At 42.8% G+C, this 13653-nt stretch overlaps 1 protein-coding gene across 1 annotated transcript in view; it reads right to left on the reverse strand.

The window, feature by feature from the left end:
* Positions 1 to 11042: 11042 nt before the first annotated feature.
* T265_09271 (hypothetical protein) overlaps positions 11043 to 13653 on the reverse strand; it is a gene marked incomplete at both ends in the record, with an annotated part of 57461 nt that continues 54850 nt past the window's right edge. The window contains one exon of the mRNA XM_009175297.1: positions 11043 to 12304. Coding sequence (XP_009173561.1) covers positions 11746 to 12304 — 559 coding nt within the window. The remainder of the gene's footprint in view (positions 12305 to 13653) is intronic.

The raw sequence follows: 13653 nt of genomic DNA on the forward strand, positions 1-13653 counted from the left end.
AGAAGATCCTTTCAGACACCGTATACCGTGGCAACGCCACAGACTGCTTGAAAGACGACTGGTCTCAGGGTGAAGAATCTGGTCAACAAATTCTTAGAGTTGCTAGTTTCATTTAGCGGTAAGCCGAGAGGATAAAGACGAGCAGGTGAAGCCCGTGTAACGATATGCCACTTGACCACTTTCGCCCTCATCAGACCGATATATTTTGTGAGCCACTCGTTGTGCAGCAAAGTCATAGATCTCGGTAGAAATCACGATGGTGACCCGAATGCTTTCACAACCATAGATGACACTCGACAAGCTGCAGTCTGCGAGCGTTAACAGTCAGATCAAAGTACCTAAGAAAGTCTGTTTTTATAGCAGCGATAACAATAATTCCCAGGATAACTCACGAAGAAGTCCCAAGTTGACATTCAGGTGTCCAAAGATGCTTGGTTTTGTGCCCTCCATAAATTTCAGCGCGCAGGAATTGACAAGTTGCTTACTCATGTCAGACGTTCATCACTCTCTCACCTCAGCTGGAGTGACTGTCAGGTGCTTTGTGAATCGACGGCAGCAGACACCAAGAACACGTGTGGAAATTTCTTCTGACGAAATCCGCAAGGCGATAGGCATATTTCTGTGACATGGCAAAATCCCTCATGGTACCGACATAGGGACATTTACGGAGGGAAGGTGGGGTTGAAACAGCAAGTCAGTTAGTTCCTTTCTTGAGGCTGTGGTTACCGGATTCACGGTGTTTGTAGCCTCTAGCCCACCAATGACCATATCTTCTCTGTCCAATTCTATGAGTGCAGACCGTATTGTGGGCTTTCTGAGAACCTTACTTGTGCAACATTTGGAAGACAAGCGTAAGCTAATTGTTTATCATGTATGGCATCTGCAGAGTGTGTGGGTTATTTCAGAGATAGTATTGATTATTTGGACCAGTAGATCTTTCTCGAAACGTAAACGCTTTTCACCCAAACTCCTGTACTGATCAGAGCCCTTTCTTAGTCGTATTTTGAATCTTATAAAGCGAAAATGATGACCTTCGATTTCCCAATTGTAACTTGCTTAGCGCGTTGTCTAGACGAGCTACCTGTGTAACGGTGATACTACTGATGGGAGTAGCTTGTCAGTAGTATGTTTTCTTGTAAATTCGCTTGAAAAGGGAGGTCTAGTGCGGATTTGTGGGGTTGCTTTGTAGCATTTGCTTGGACTTGAGCAACACTTAATAAATATCCAGGAAAGTTTAGGAAGATGCGTTCAAGGAAAGGATGGATATTCAGTTTAGTAAACAAGATCCATATGAGAGTTTTGCTTCCCTGTCCAATGGTCAGTAATTGGTCAGTTGGCACTTTCTAATAAGTAACTCCGCAGCGGAGGTCTTTTTCCTTTCCCCTGTGTCGGTGGCTAAACCGTAGTTAGTCGTTTTCTTGCAGATTCACGTCTTGAACTTAAGGCAGGTATTTACTTGGACATATACTGCCCCAAGAAAGTCTCGAAACTAAGTGAACGACTTCAACTTCACCGGTACAATTGTTTCTAATGTCAAACTGTATTTCTAAAACTATGTATTGAAAAATTGGCAAAAAAGTTGAAAACAGTGTCTGTGGCTTAGTTAATCAAATTGCATCAGCCGAAGAAAGAATGAGTCGAGAGCGATGGCAGTAAATTGACCATGACGTCTGCTTTTATGAAGTTCTTCAGTTCGTGGAAGTAAGAATTTCGTTTCATTTTGACTGACCCTAGGTGCAGGAAACCTAATTTTTGGGTGTGTGTGTGTGTGTAAAATTGCACTTTGGTTAACAGGCCATGCCAAAAATGAAAAGTATTCATTGTAAGGTGAAAAGTGAATGTGAAGAACTCGACTGAAATTCAAACAGGGCTTGTGATGTTCTGCTTTGTGTACCGCTTTGAATGCAATGCTCACTTGAGCGTTCGCGGCTTTATTCACATACCTAAAGTTTATATTCAGAAGTACATGGAATTCACAGACCTTGAAGACAGAAATAGAAAACCCGTTTATGGTGTGGTGGTGCCCTCAGAGTGGGTTATCAGAGAGAGGTCCCTTCTTTCAATCCTGTCAGTTAAACTCAAAAGGCAACCAGCTTTGCCCGACTCACTGTGAAGGGTAGGCTTTCCGACTTTGCTTTGGAAGGAGAATAATCATCATCAGCTGCAAGAACCGCGTACTTGTTGTACAGTACCTGCCACAGTTTCGTCCACTCATGATTTGTGGAGGTGAGGTAGGTAGCTGCGCATTGGAGGCGGGAGCTGATAAACTGGTGCATAAATACAGGACTATCAATGGACTGTTAGTTGGGGGGGTATCGTAGTAGAGAGGGACTTCGTGAAAGTTCAGCGACGGTTTCATTCTTTAAGGCCGATTGAAATAACGCTAAAAAGCAGAATCATATATTGAGAATCCCTATTGTTCTTGACATCATTGTCAGTTACTTGTGCATTGAAAATATTCTGTGTGGCAGACTCAGTGTAATAATCAACCTGGTGCTCATCGTCACATACTAAGGAGATCACTCAATCTCCAGTAAACTGCGCACTTGTGTAAACTGAGTGGAGATTCGTGTTAAGAACTCTAAAACTGTGTAAATTTTCAACCTGATTGCACAATTCAACTTTCAGTGTTCGACTCGGAGCTTCATTACTGCTTTGGGACAAACAATCAGTTGAGTAGTCACCAATTTACGGATAAAAAAGAACCAGTCCGGCTCGTACTCATTAGTCCCCAGCCCGTAAATTCATTCAGTTGTCATTTGATTCTCGAAAAAGCAAATCGGGCGAAGTACGCTTGATTGATACTGACATGCAACTACGCACAACATTGTAGCTAGGGGAGAAATTCTGTATGGTTGAGAAACTCGTTCACGTGTGTATTCAAAAACGTACTTACGTAAAAGACTTTTGGCGATGTCAAGAAATGAAACGCTTTTCGTTCGGCCCAAGGTTTTTTCCATCTTGTCAACAAAACGATCAGAGTTCTAAATCCGGAAAGAAACAGTTCTCGTTAATTGTTTGAAAATTTGAAAATATGACGCTGTTTTGTTCTTAGTTGATTTGTTTCCTTGTTCCGTAGAAAGTTATATCTTATGGATCGCTGGAAGTTGTACCATTCTTGGACAGTTAAATGTGCCACGAGTGTTTTGCGTACGAGTTTGTCCACACTATCAGAAAACGAAGTATTCTAAAGTAGGATGAATTTGCATTTGAGTAGTATGTTGAGGAGGAACTTTGGAACTGAAACGCTCTTGGTACAAGCCTAGCCGCTTCTCAGCATAGTCGAGAACACTGAAGCATGGCTGATCCAACAAATCCGACCTCTATGTTTGTTTTAACCACAGTGATCGATAAATGGAGGTTCGGTTGAAGTCGCCTTCAGACTACGATTAAGAAAGACTGACGGCCAGGAACTGCAATAATCCTTTTTACTCAAATGAGTACACAGCAGTCCGAAAGAATATTTTTTGCGTTTTTAATAATTTATGTCTACTCCCTTCTAACCCATAAGATGTTCGTGTCAGAGGTTGATCTTCGAAGGATATTTCTATCAATAAAACTCGCTAATGGGACTCCCTCACTCAAGTAGAAATACATGTACTGTGGAAAAGCAAGCATAGATATCAGTTGTCTTCACACTGTTATCTCATACCTTATTAGAAGTGGTGTCATGTTCATACTTTTGTTTGACTCCATAGCGTTTGTTTGAGTTATCGTGTACCGTGAACCCATTGGAACTATCAAGAATGGAAGTTGAACCCTGTAGCTACCCAGTCACCCACACACTTGACTGTTCAGCTCACAGTCGCTCACTGGATCACGAGACTTGTCTTTTTTCATACTCACAAATCACGTCACATTAAGGTGACTCATCAGATTGTCGATTGTCTATACCGTCTATACCGACATCATCACCAGTGCACTAATAAAGTTGAACCCTGTAGCTACCCAGTCACCCACACACTTGACTGTTCAGCTCACAGTCGCTCAGTGGATCACGAGACTTGTCTTTTTTCATACTCACAAATCACGTCACTTTAAGGTGACTCATCAGAAGTCGATTGTCTATACCGTCTATACCGAAATCATCACCAGTGCACTAATAACCCTACGGTTTCTCGTACCGGTTTACATGCGACTTACTCCGCTTTACCGTTTCCCTTCCGTGACATTACCAGACTCTCCAAGAAAATGTACTTCTCCCTTTACGCCTCTTCTCTAAACTCAATGTCTACTTTGACTTGGTCGCTGCAAATAGCAGACTTTTTGCTCTTTTGGACAGCCTGCTTTTGATCTGCCATTATCTCTTTGTAGATCCCATGGGGGAAGTGGTCAAACCGTTCGCGGAAGCTCCGTGCACAGCAATGAACCGCAATTTTCGTCTGGCTGAATGATTTGTTCATTCAGTCACTTATAGTCTCCAGGTTGAATGAAGTTTATGTGGAATCGGCTAATCCAATATGACTAACCACACAGTGTATTACACTGGCAGCGTGGATGTGTCGGGGGTGAATTTTCCATGTCAAGGTCATTCTGTTAGCAATCCCGATCGATAAAGTATTTTGTGCATTACGGCCAACCTTTTCTACCTTGTCTGGAAACAAGCCCCCTTGAATAACCGGTTAGATTTTCGAACCGTCTACTACACCGATAAGTCAGAATCAGAATTTGATATTTTAAGCTGGGCGCTTCTTATTCAATCAAGAATTTTCTAACTCAATCTTTTTCGGAAAATCCTGTGTTAGCTTGATAAATGAGGCTGTAAGAACCTTCTGTTGTCTTCGAGCTGCCGTACTTTCAGATGCGGTAGAACAGCAAGGGAAGGATCAACACAGGAAGAAACAACCTAGCTTCAATGGGAAAGGCTGACATGTCGTCAAGTGTCTGGTACTCGGAATATCCTACCTCTGAATGAGATTGCTGTTTTTTTTAACAGTAGCCGAAATACTCGAGAAGAACATAGAAATAAAAAAACACTCATTTGCAAATGAATTTGGTTTTCACGAATCTCTCGTTTATGATATTCTACAACTGAAAGTGCTGCACACAGGCCGCTTCATGTTTCAGTTGCCACGATATTCGAGATATCGCAGTGTATTTTCACGAAGGAAACTACTCACAAGGTTGCTGAAAACTCTTCGACAGTCCACGACCGGTTTCGCCCATTTGGGGCTCATCAAGTAGGCGCAGTCCCCGAGTTTTCATGAACCTCGTTTTCTACTTGAACACAAGTTGGACTGTTTTCTAGAGGTACGCCTACTTGATGAGTCCCAAGTGGGGCGAAACCGGTCGTGGGCTGTCGAAGAGTTCTCAGCAACCTTGTGAGTAGTTTCTTTTATGAAAGCATAGAAATTACTTAATTATCCTTCGGCCCCACGGAACGTCAGCGGCAGAACGAGTCCGCCAATTGCGGATGTACGATAGATGACACCACACTAAAACAGCATTGTGATTCAAGCGCCTAAACGAAACATTACGTGAAGGAAGCCAAAAGCAGAAACACGCAGCGTCGTGCACAAACTGAAGAGACTGCCTGCCGAGGGGCACGTAATGTGGTATACCAGCTGCACCATAAAGCGGGAGAAGATATACTCGGAAGCAACTCACTAATCTGTATGGATAGGTGACTGTTTTGGATGCAGAAGCTCCTCTTACAGTCTCACAAAATAAAAACAAGTTTATAACGCGTAGTCGCGTATTCTTTGAATCGCCATTATTCAGATGTGTTATCATCTCATTGTGGATCGGTCAACTTGAATAAATCACTAGCGGTAAAGGAGTTCGAGGTTTGTCCAAACCTCAAACGAGGGATTCAGCTGCGTTCCTGCTGGGTCTCTCACAAAATCGAATTGGTTTGCAAATGAGTGTATTTGGACAGAGTTTTTGATTGGCAAGAAAACTCGCGAGGGAATCAGGAAACCTGGATTTGCAGATAGTCGACCAGGTGACCTTTGACCTTTTCGCTGAGCTTGGCAGTTAGCTTGAAAATGCTTCACCCCCGGTCCAGCAGACGTCGTCAGTGTGCAATTTAATGCGTACTTCCACCGTACCTGACTGCGTTTATAAAGTTCTTGAGGGCCATATAATATCCTCTCATATGATTGGTCAATTGGTATATGATCTTTTTGTAGTCTTATTGGCCCGCTCGCTATCTATGCTGCATTGTGGTCTGTGTAGCTCCTGTTCCATTGTTTTTATTGATGGCTCCTTTCTTTTGGGGCTTAGGTCCACATTCTATTGGGCCGTTCACGGTTTGTGTTGTGTTGAGGACTTTTTTCTTTGAATCTGATTGGTCGTTACGATTTTTTCTATTTTTGGTATTTTTGGCTGACTGTTCCATCCTACCCTTTCACTCTGTGCTACGCAAAACAAACATCATGGTGCACTGGAGAGTGAGCAGCAGAAGGTTGGACAGTGATCGCATAAAAACGAGCTCCCTTGATGAATTTCCCAACTTAACTGTTAATTTCAAGTGGAATCCAAACTACGGCTATGCGCTGTCAATGGTATCCTGAGCCCTGGTGCCTGATACGACGCCGCGCGTTTTGAAACAGCCAGTTGACAGTTGTTGAAAAAGTTCACTTTTGAATTACATTAGTCCAATGTCTCTGAAGTTTAAAAAATTTATGAAGTGTTCGATTTTATTCCTGATCTTAATTGTTATTTTGCAAAGTAAATAATGCGGGCTCGACAACTGTCAGTCAGAAATCGGAACTAGTACACTTGAAGTTGAAACATACGACCTCGAAAATTGTTTTCGGAGTACGGGTTGTTTTGGTGGTTTCTCAGTTTGCATTCTACCAGTGGCTGTCGCAGAAGGCATTGCACATCATCACTTAGGATCGTCGCTCGAGGAGTCAGTCAGCAACTGAACATATGATCTGAGTTCCTTGACTGAGGAATGGGCGACCACACACACTGTGCAAGTGCCAGTTTATCACAAATGCTGATCAACCACTCGTAGCCGAACCGTTTTGTCTTCAACTGGGGATTCATAAGGGACGCATCACTGACGATTCCAAAGAGGGTTTCCGTTGGCTGTACAGTGCTCCTTGCTTATTCAGCATAGATCGGCTTTATCTGGTGGACGAAGTCTTCATTGAAAAGCTTGTAAATGTTGATAGAACACGAAGTATGGGATACCAAGTTCGCCTATGATGCGGAAGCCAAAGTGAATCCATTGGTATGTAATCCGGAGAGAGCTCTATCGACACTGATATATGCAATGTCAGAAAGCATAAATCCATTGTGCCAGGCCGTGAAGCACAACAAGTCGAAATCAGCGCCAAGTGATATGCTGTTAGAAGACGATCAGTTGAAGTAAAGAGCGTTGCCGTCAGTCAAACTGACGAACGTTTTGCTAACTACGTTTTGGGCGTCCGCGGAGTTTGTTTTCAAGTTAACGGATAAAACTAACAGGATATCATGTAAAAGTACATCCAGAATGAGGAACGGCCCTTTAGGAATTCAACTATTGGATTGGATGCAGTAAACAAGTTCAGGAAACCGTAGACATGATCAAAGTGTATATAAATTCGCTGTTGTAAACCGCGTGTAGACTAGAGCAATCAATCTCTAGCTGTCATTCTAAAGTTCTTTCATGCCAATGGCAAAGTTTGTTTTACCCTTATCCTGGGTATTGAAAACCAAGTATGTTCCTCGGCTACCGGGCTACCTGACGAAATGCTACGGGTAGGTCCATTTGAGATAGCCATGTCTTTCATCAACGTTAGCTAAAATCAGTCATTTAATCAATCGCGCAGCAATTTCTGTTTGAGAGTAGCGGACAAATATTTCTCTTGTGCTGACGATGTCAGCAGTTTATCGCAAAAACATCCTTAGATTTGATGGTGGACACTGCTCATACGTTTACTGACAGTCTACGATCGGTTACGCCCTTTTTGGGCCCAATCAGGTAGGCGTGATCCTTGAATTCCTATGAACCTCATAGTCTACTTGAACCCGCATTGCACGAAATTCGACAAATACACTCATTTGCCTATCAAGACTCAAGTGAATCCTAGCTGAATCTCTTGTTGACGGTTGCTCAGGCCTGAAGCCACCGGGGTCAAACACAGCTATGCACGTTAGTCAGCCAACCTATCTAGAACACCAAGCGTTACCAGAACAACTAACCGAGTGCGGTGTCCAGAGTAACGGCTTACTTTTGAGGGTTGGTAGTAGTACAACATCTTCTCTTCCACAGGCAATTTGGGAAGTATCAACTGTAAGTTTTTATGGTTTTGGAACACAGATTCCAGCTAGATATCTCGTTGACAGTATTCTTCATATTTGATATAAGTTGCACAATTGAACTGCCTAGACTCAACAGAATCTTCCACGCTATTTATATCGAATAAAGCGGACATTCTTGAATGTATCTACGTAGAAACACTGAGGAGAAATCTGTATGGTGCCTTATTTGTCATTGAGCACTCTAATAAGTCTTCAACATCGAAGAAACGTCTATGTTTTTTAACGTTTTTTTCATGTGATGAGCAGACAAATCAGCTTACAAGTGTTTTAGACCTCTGTTATGAGTTTAGTGAAGAGAAAGTTCTAAAAAACCGTTCAGCTGCAATACCTTTTGGCGCCTAGGTGCCATGCCATCCAAAGGAAGCATGAGGGTTGGGTAACTACAAGGTTCCCCAAGTCTAGGCAGGAGAATTGGAGATGCAGAGGTCATGTTCAAACCACAGACTTTCCGGTCAGTAACTTCGAGCTCCAACCACTGAGCCAATTCGCCCCCTCTTGAATGAAAGCATATTACATGGTACAATCACCCTTGTACTGTTATAACATCGGTCAGACCTTCCCACTTTATGCATAGCTGACGGTATCGCTTCTTGCTTGTACCCTTGTATTTTGAAACGTTCAAAGCGACATCTGTATATAACGTATTTAGTACTTTCAATCCGAATACTATAAATTAATCCAGGAACCGTTCTGTCACATAAAGTCCAAAGTAGCTTGATTTCTGCGTGCTCGTTTAGAATCTTTCGATATGATTGGCTACTGAAGGAGCACCATTAACATCCCCTATCAAACGCGCTGCGAACGAATTTTTAGCATGGATTTAGCTGAATACTGGACAGCGTAAGTACCATATCAACCATAGAAAGGCCCCCAGTTGCTCAGGTTTGAAGACACCGTGGTTGAACACACGTTACTCAGCCAACCTAGCTGAAACACGAAGCAATATCAGAACAACTAAACGAGTGCGATGTCTATAAAGTGACAGACTACTTTTGAGGTTTATTAGTAGTACAACACCGTCTCTTCCACAGGCAATTCTCAAGTAGATTTCATGACAGATCACAAGGACTTTGACTGTCTGTTTATTTGCACATCATTTACTCATTCATTTATGACTGGCAATGTGGGAAGTATCGACTTTAAGGTTTGTAATTTTTGAAGTTTAAGCGATTTTCATAATGCCTCCGCTCTTTCTCTCTCTCTATTTGATGAAGAAGCAAACCTAAGAAACAAAAAACTCCTCGGAATCAGATCAACAAAGACCACAAACTGAAATACAGAGAGCTTGAGGAAAGAAGTTACCTCAGCACCGACCAGATTACGAGAGCAAGGAAGGCCAAACTCAAACGTCACGTGGTCATTGACCACTCAGCGCACAGGATAACAGACCTTTGACCGAAAGACAAATCGTGATTGAAGGTCAGCCTTGGCTAGCAGTACTCATATTAACACACATTGAACACTACTCAACATTCAACCATCGACTCATCGCCATCCTCGACTACGCTCCCCAACATTTCACTGATGATGTCACTTCGATTGGTGATGAACCTCAGCGAACAAGCCAATGGTCATTCATGTAAAACTGAAACACCAGTGGAAAGAAGAAGGCCTTCGCTGCGGACTTATCTATTAGAAAATGCCAACTGGACTATTGAACACGGAAGCAAAACCCTCATATGCATCTTGTCTACAAAAACTGAATATACATCCTCTCTTTGAACGCCTCTTCCTGAACTTCTCTAGATATTCATTGAATGTTGCTCAACTCTGGGCAAATGCCACGAAGCGAATCCAAAAGTATTGGATCTCACTTCTCAAGAGACGCAAAGCGGATTTACGAGAAAACATACTGCTCGCATGCCTCTCCCATCAGTAGTATCACCGTCACACCAGGAACGACGGAAGTTTCCCTTCACCTAATGATGTTCTCGCTAACAGAATGTCATTGTGCTGGCTGTTTTCACGACTTTCAGATTCACAGTCAGCCGCAAACTGAAGGCATCCCACAGGGGGATTCCAGGCAGGACACTCACCTAGGGGCGTTTCTTATAGTTTGTACTGAAGGTGCTTAACGTTACGTCTTTGATAATAGCGTTTAGCTGGGCTTCAGTCAGCAGCTGCGCAGTCCACCACAAACTTTTATTCCGTTTTCGCCAGTCAATCAAAGTTAGAATCCATTATTCGCGAATATGAAATTGATTAAAAATGGTTTCTTGACATAAATCATGCGGTTTGTAACATCATTTTTGCTACTGATGAGGGCAGTCTCTTGTCATTTCAGTAGTATCTTCACATCAGTTTTGGGTAGAAACGCACGAAATCAGCACATTTTCTGTTTTTTAAGTAAGTGGACTAGCCGTAACGTGACTGGACACCGGTGGCCTAACGAGGAGATGTACATTCCTTCGCGCTGCCTAACAGAAATCAGTTTCACGCTTGAATGTGTGTAACCCGTTGCGTCAGACAAGTGATTGCTACCAAAAAGTGACTGATTATGTAGTCTAATAATTTGGTTTGCCCAATCACCGTGATTCTGTCACGTGATTCATAGAACAACGATCGATGCTGCTAGCGTTAAGCACATGGAGAAGTGGTACCTTACTATGTTGTTAGAACGGTTGGCTTCTGATGTTATGGTTTCGAAGCTGCCAAACAGAATCAACATTGCCAGCTGGTAGGTCTTTGCGTTTCATTTACGACACAGAAACCCCGCAGCCTGGGAGATAATCTCGCGAGCAATCCCCGATCGGCTGGTCGTAAACCAGAACGGTGAAAGAAAGTGGTAAGAATCAAATTTTTATATTATTAATCTACTGCTTAAGCGATTCATCAGACGGAAATAAACAACACATTCCTAGGATAGAAAAATTAAACCATTTTATCTAGAGTTGCTCGACTACTGTGTACAGAAAAGCGCTTCAGAACACTCGCGCCAAACGCACAAACTTTCGTCCTTTCGGTCGCGATCCTCTTGTTGTTGTTGTTGTTGTCCTTGTTGTAGCCTGAAAGCACTTCTTGATTGGGTGTGGCATCGCCAAATCGATCAACCAAATGCCCCATTAGTATTTTTGTATATCAGGAGGTAAAGTTTGAGCGCTCGAATTGTGGGTTGCAGCGTATTGTGAATTGTGAATAGAAAAACAAACTGACCTTGATAAAGACATTGTAGCGTACAGTAAAACTGGACTTAGTTAGTGAGTGGTTGATTGATTGAGTGAGTGAGTGAGTGAGCATAAAACAATTTCGAAGAATTTTACAGCATATGATTGCAACGTGTGTAGATGACATTTTATTACACTGGACGTAAAAGTGTTGAGTGTGTCCATCTCATCCGTTCGTCCAAACCCACTGTCTAGTTGAAGGCCATTTGACGTCAGGTGATCAGCATCACCCAATCACAATCAGCGCTGAGTGGCGCGTTATTTGGCGGGGAAATAGAAATGAAAGGAAACAAGAGTTTATGAGTTTCTGACTGATAAAAAAACGTCAAACAATGCTGTCATCATTATTGTTTGAATTGTTATTGTTCACGTTGTTCGCTATGTGAAGAGGAGCACTTGCTGCATGATCTTTAGGCAGTCGTCTTGTGGCGCCACCGGCAGTGTGACTCACATCCATGGGAGCGTCACCAGGGTAGCCTGGGCCGGTGGGGATGACAAAGTCACCTGCGGCATCCAGAAATTTCTGATCTTCGATTTCGTGGAGACGTTTGTGTCGGTATATATGCCACAACTCGCAAGTCAAGTCGCCTGCCATCAGATCACCCACATTGATGGCGATGAGTCGGATAAGAAAAACTCCATCAGGGCGGAGGTAATTCTCCACAAATTTACTCGATGCTGCCTTGTCTGTGTCACGCAGTACAGACATTATTTTGAGGTATTTTCTGATGAACTTTACACGACGGCTGGCGAAACCCATTCGATAGAACCACATGATGAAACTGCTCAGTGTGACCAATCCGATCACGCAGTGCCAGAACCACAGGAAGATATAGATCTTCTCCAAGAACATGTTCAGCGGAAGGACGCACTGGAGGCTGTACCTACAACAACCAGGGGGAAACTAGTTAACTAGGTTATGACCACACCTCGCAGTAAGGCGCATTTATAAAATAAGCGAAGGTCGAAAAAACGATCCTATTAACTCGAAAATCTGAATTATGGAAGATGCGAAATTTACTCGGAAGACTTAGCCTGTGAATTCATTGAGTGTTCGTCTGTATTCTGCCTGCTGAATGATGTCCCTGATTTGATTATGCTGTCTTCCATCGATCAACCCTGACCGGGATCAATGTGAACAACAGATTTGGCATGTACATTAGTTTTAGCGTTAAAGTGTACTTACGTCTCCAGTTCGGGCAAATCCTTTTCAGGTACAAATGTAGTGGGTTCCGCTACTCTTGAAAGAAAGAAGGCCTTCACTGCGGAGTTATTCGTTAAGAAATGCCAACTGACCAACTACAGACCACTGGACCGGGAAGCAAAACTCTCATTTGCATCTTGTTTACAAAAAACTGGACATCGATCTTCTCCTGAATGCAACTTGTTGAACTTCCCTGGATATTCATTGACTTCAATCATTCATCAATCAAATCCAAGCAAATGTTACAAAGCGACTCCACAAACTCCGAAACAGATCTCTCCTTTTCAAGAGACACAAAGCAAAATTCCATGAACAACACATACTACTCGCGTGCCTCCCCATCACTAGTATCACCGCTACACTTTAAGACGTAGTCAATAAGTGCATCACTTTTGCTCTCTATTCCTAATTCGGGTCCTTTCGTGTGGTGCAAATATCCAACCAAGTTTAGATCCAACAAAAAGCACCGGAGCATCAATCAGGCCACGTCGATGGGAACAAAGCAATGCTAGGTGGGGAAACATGAATTTAAACCTGTTGAAACATTCAATTCTACAGGCATGCACATCCTGAACACACCGAATCAACCTGAAGGGAACCGATTTGTCATCTCAAACACCTAATCGACCTTGACCACAAGGACTAAAAGTACTTCGGACCCCAAGTGAGCGAATCGGTTTATTGACATGTATTGCCGCGCTGATAATCGTATGAATGAAACCAGCATCTTCTCAGAGGGGTTTGATAAACAATCGGTGGACTTATTGCTAGGCAAACTTTCGCTTTTGACACAAAAGCTTCGTCAGGCCAAGTGAGTAAGTAAGTAGGTTGATTGGGTTTCAAGGCAGTCGGGGAACCAATCAGTGAGATTCCTTATGACTAGTGACGTGATCAGTGCTGGGTGTTCTGTTTGATGTTCCTATTTGTTGGTTAGTGGGGATGACTATGATTTACGATAAATTAACTGCATGACACACAACAGTGATGGGAAATTAAAAGCCACCGTATACCGGAAATCAACAGATAGTG

The sequence above is a fragment of the Opisthorchis viverrini genome (genome assembly GCF_000715545.1).
Source record: "Opisthorchis viverrini unplaced genomic scaffold opera_v5_263, whole genome shotgun sequence".
Classification (NCBI taxonomy): domain Eukaryota; kingdom Metazoa; phylum Platyhelminthes; class Trematoda; order Opisthorchiida; family Opisthorchiidae; genus Opisthorchis; species Opisthorchis viverrini.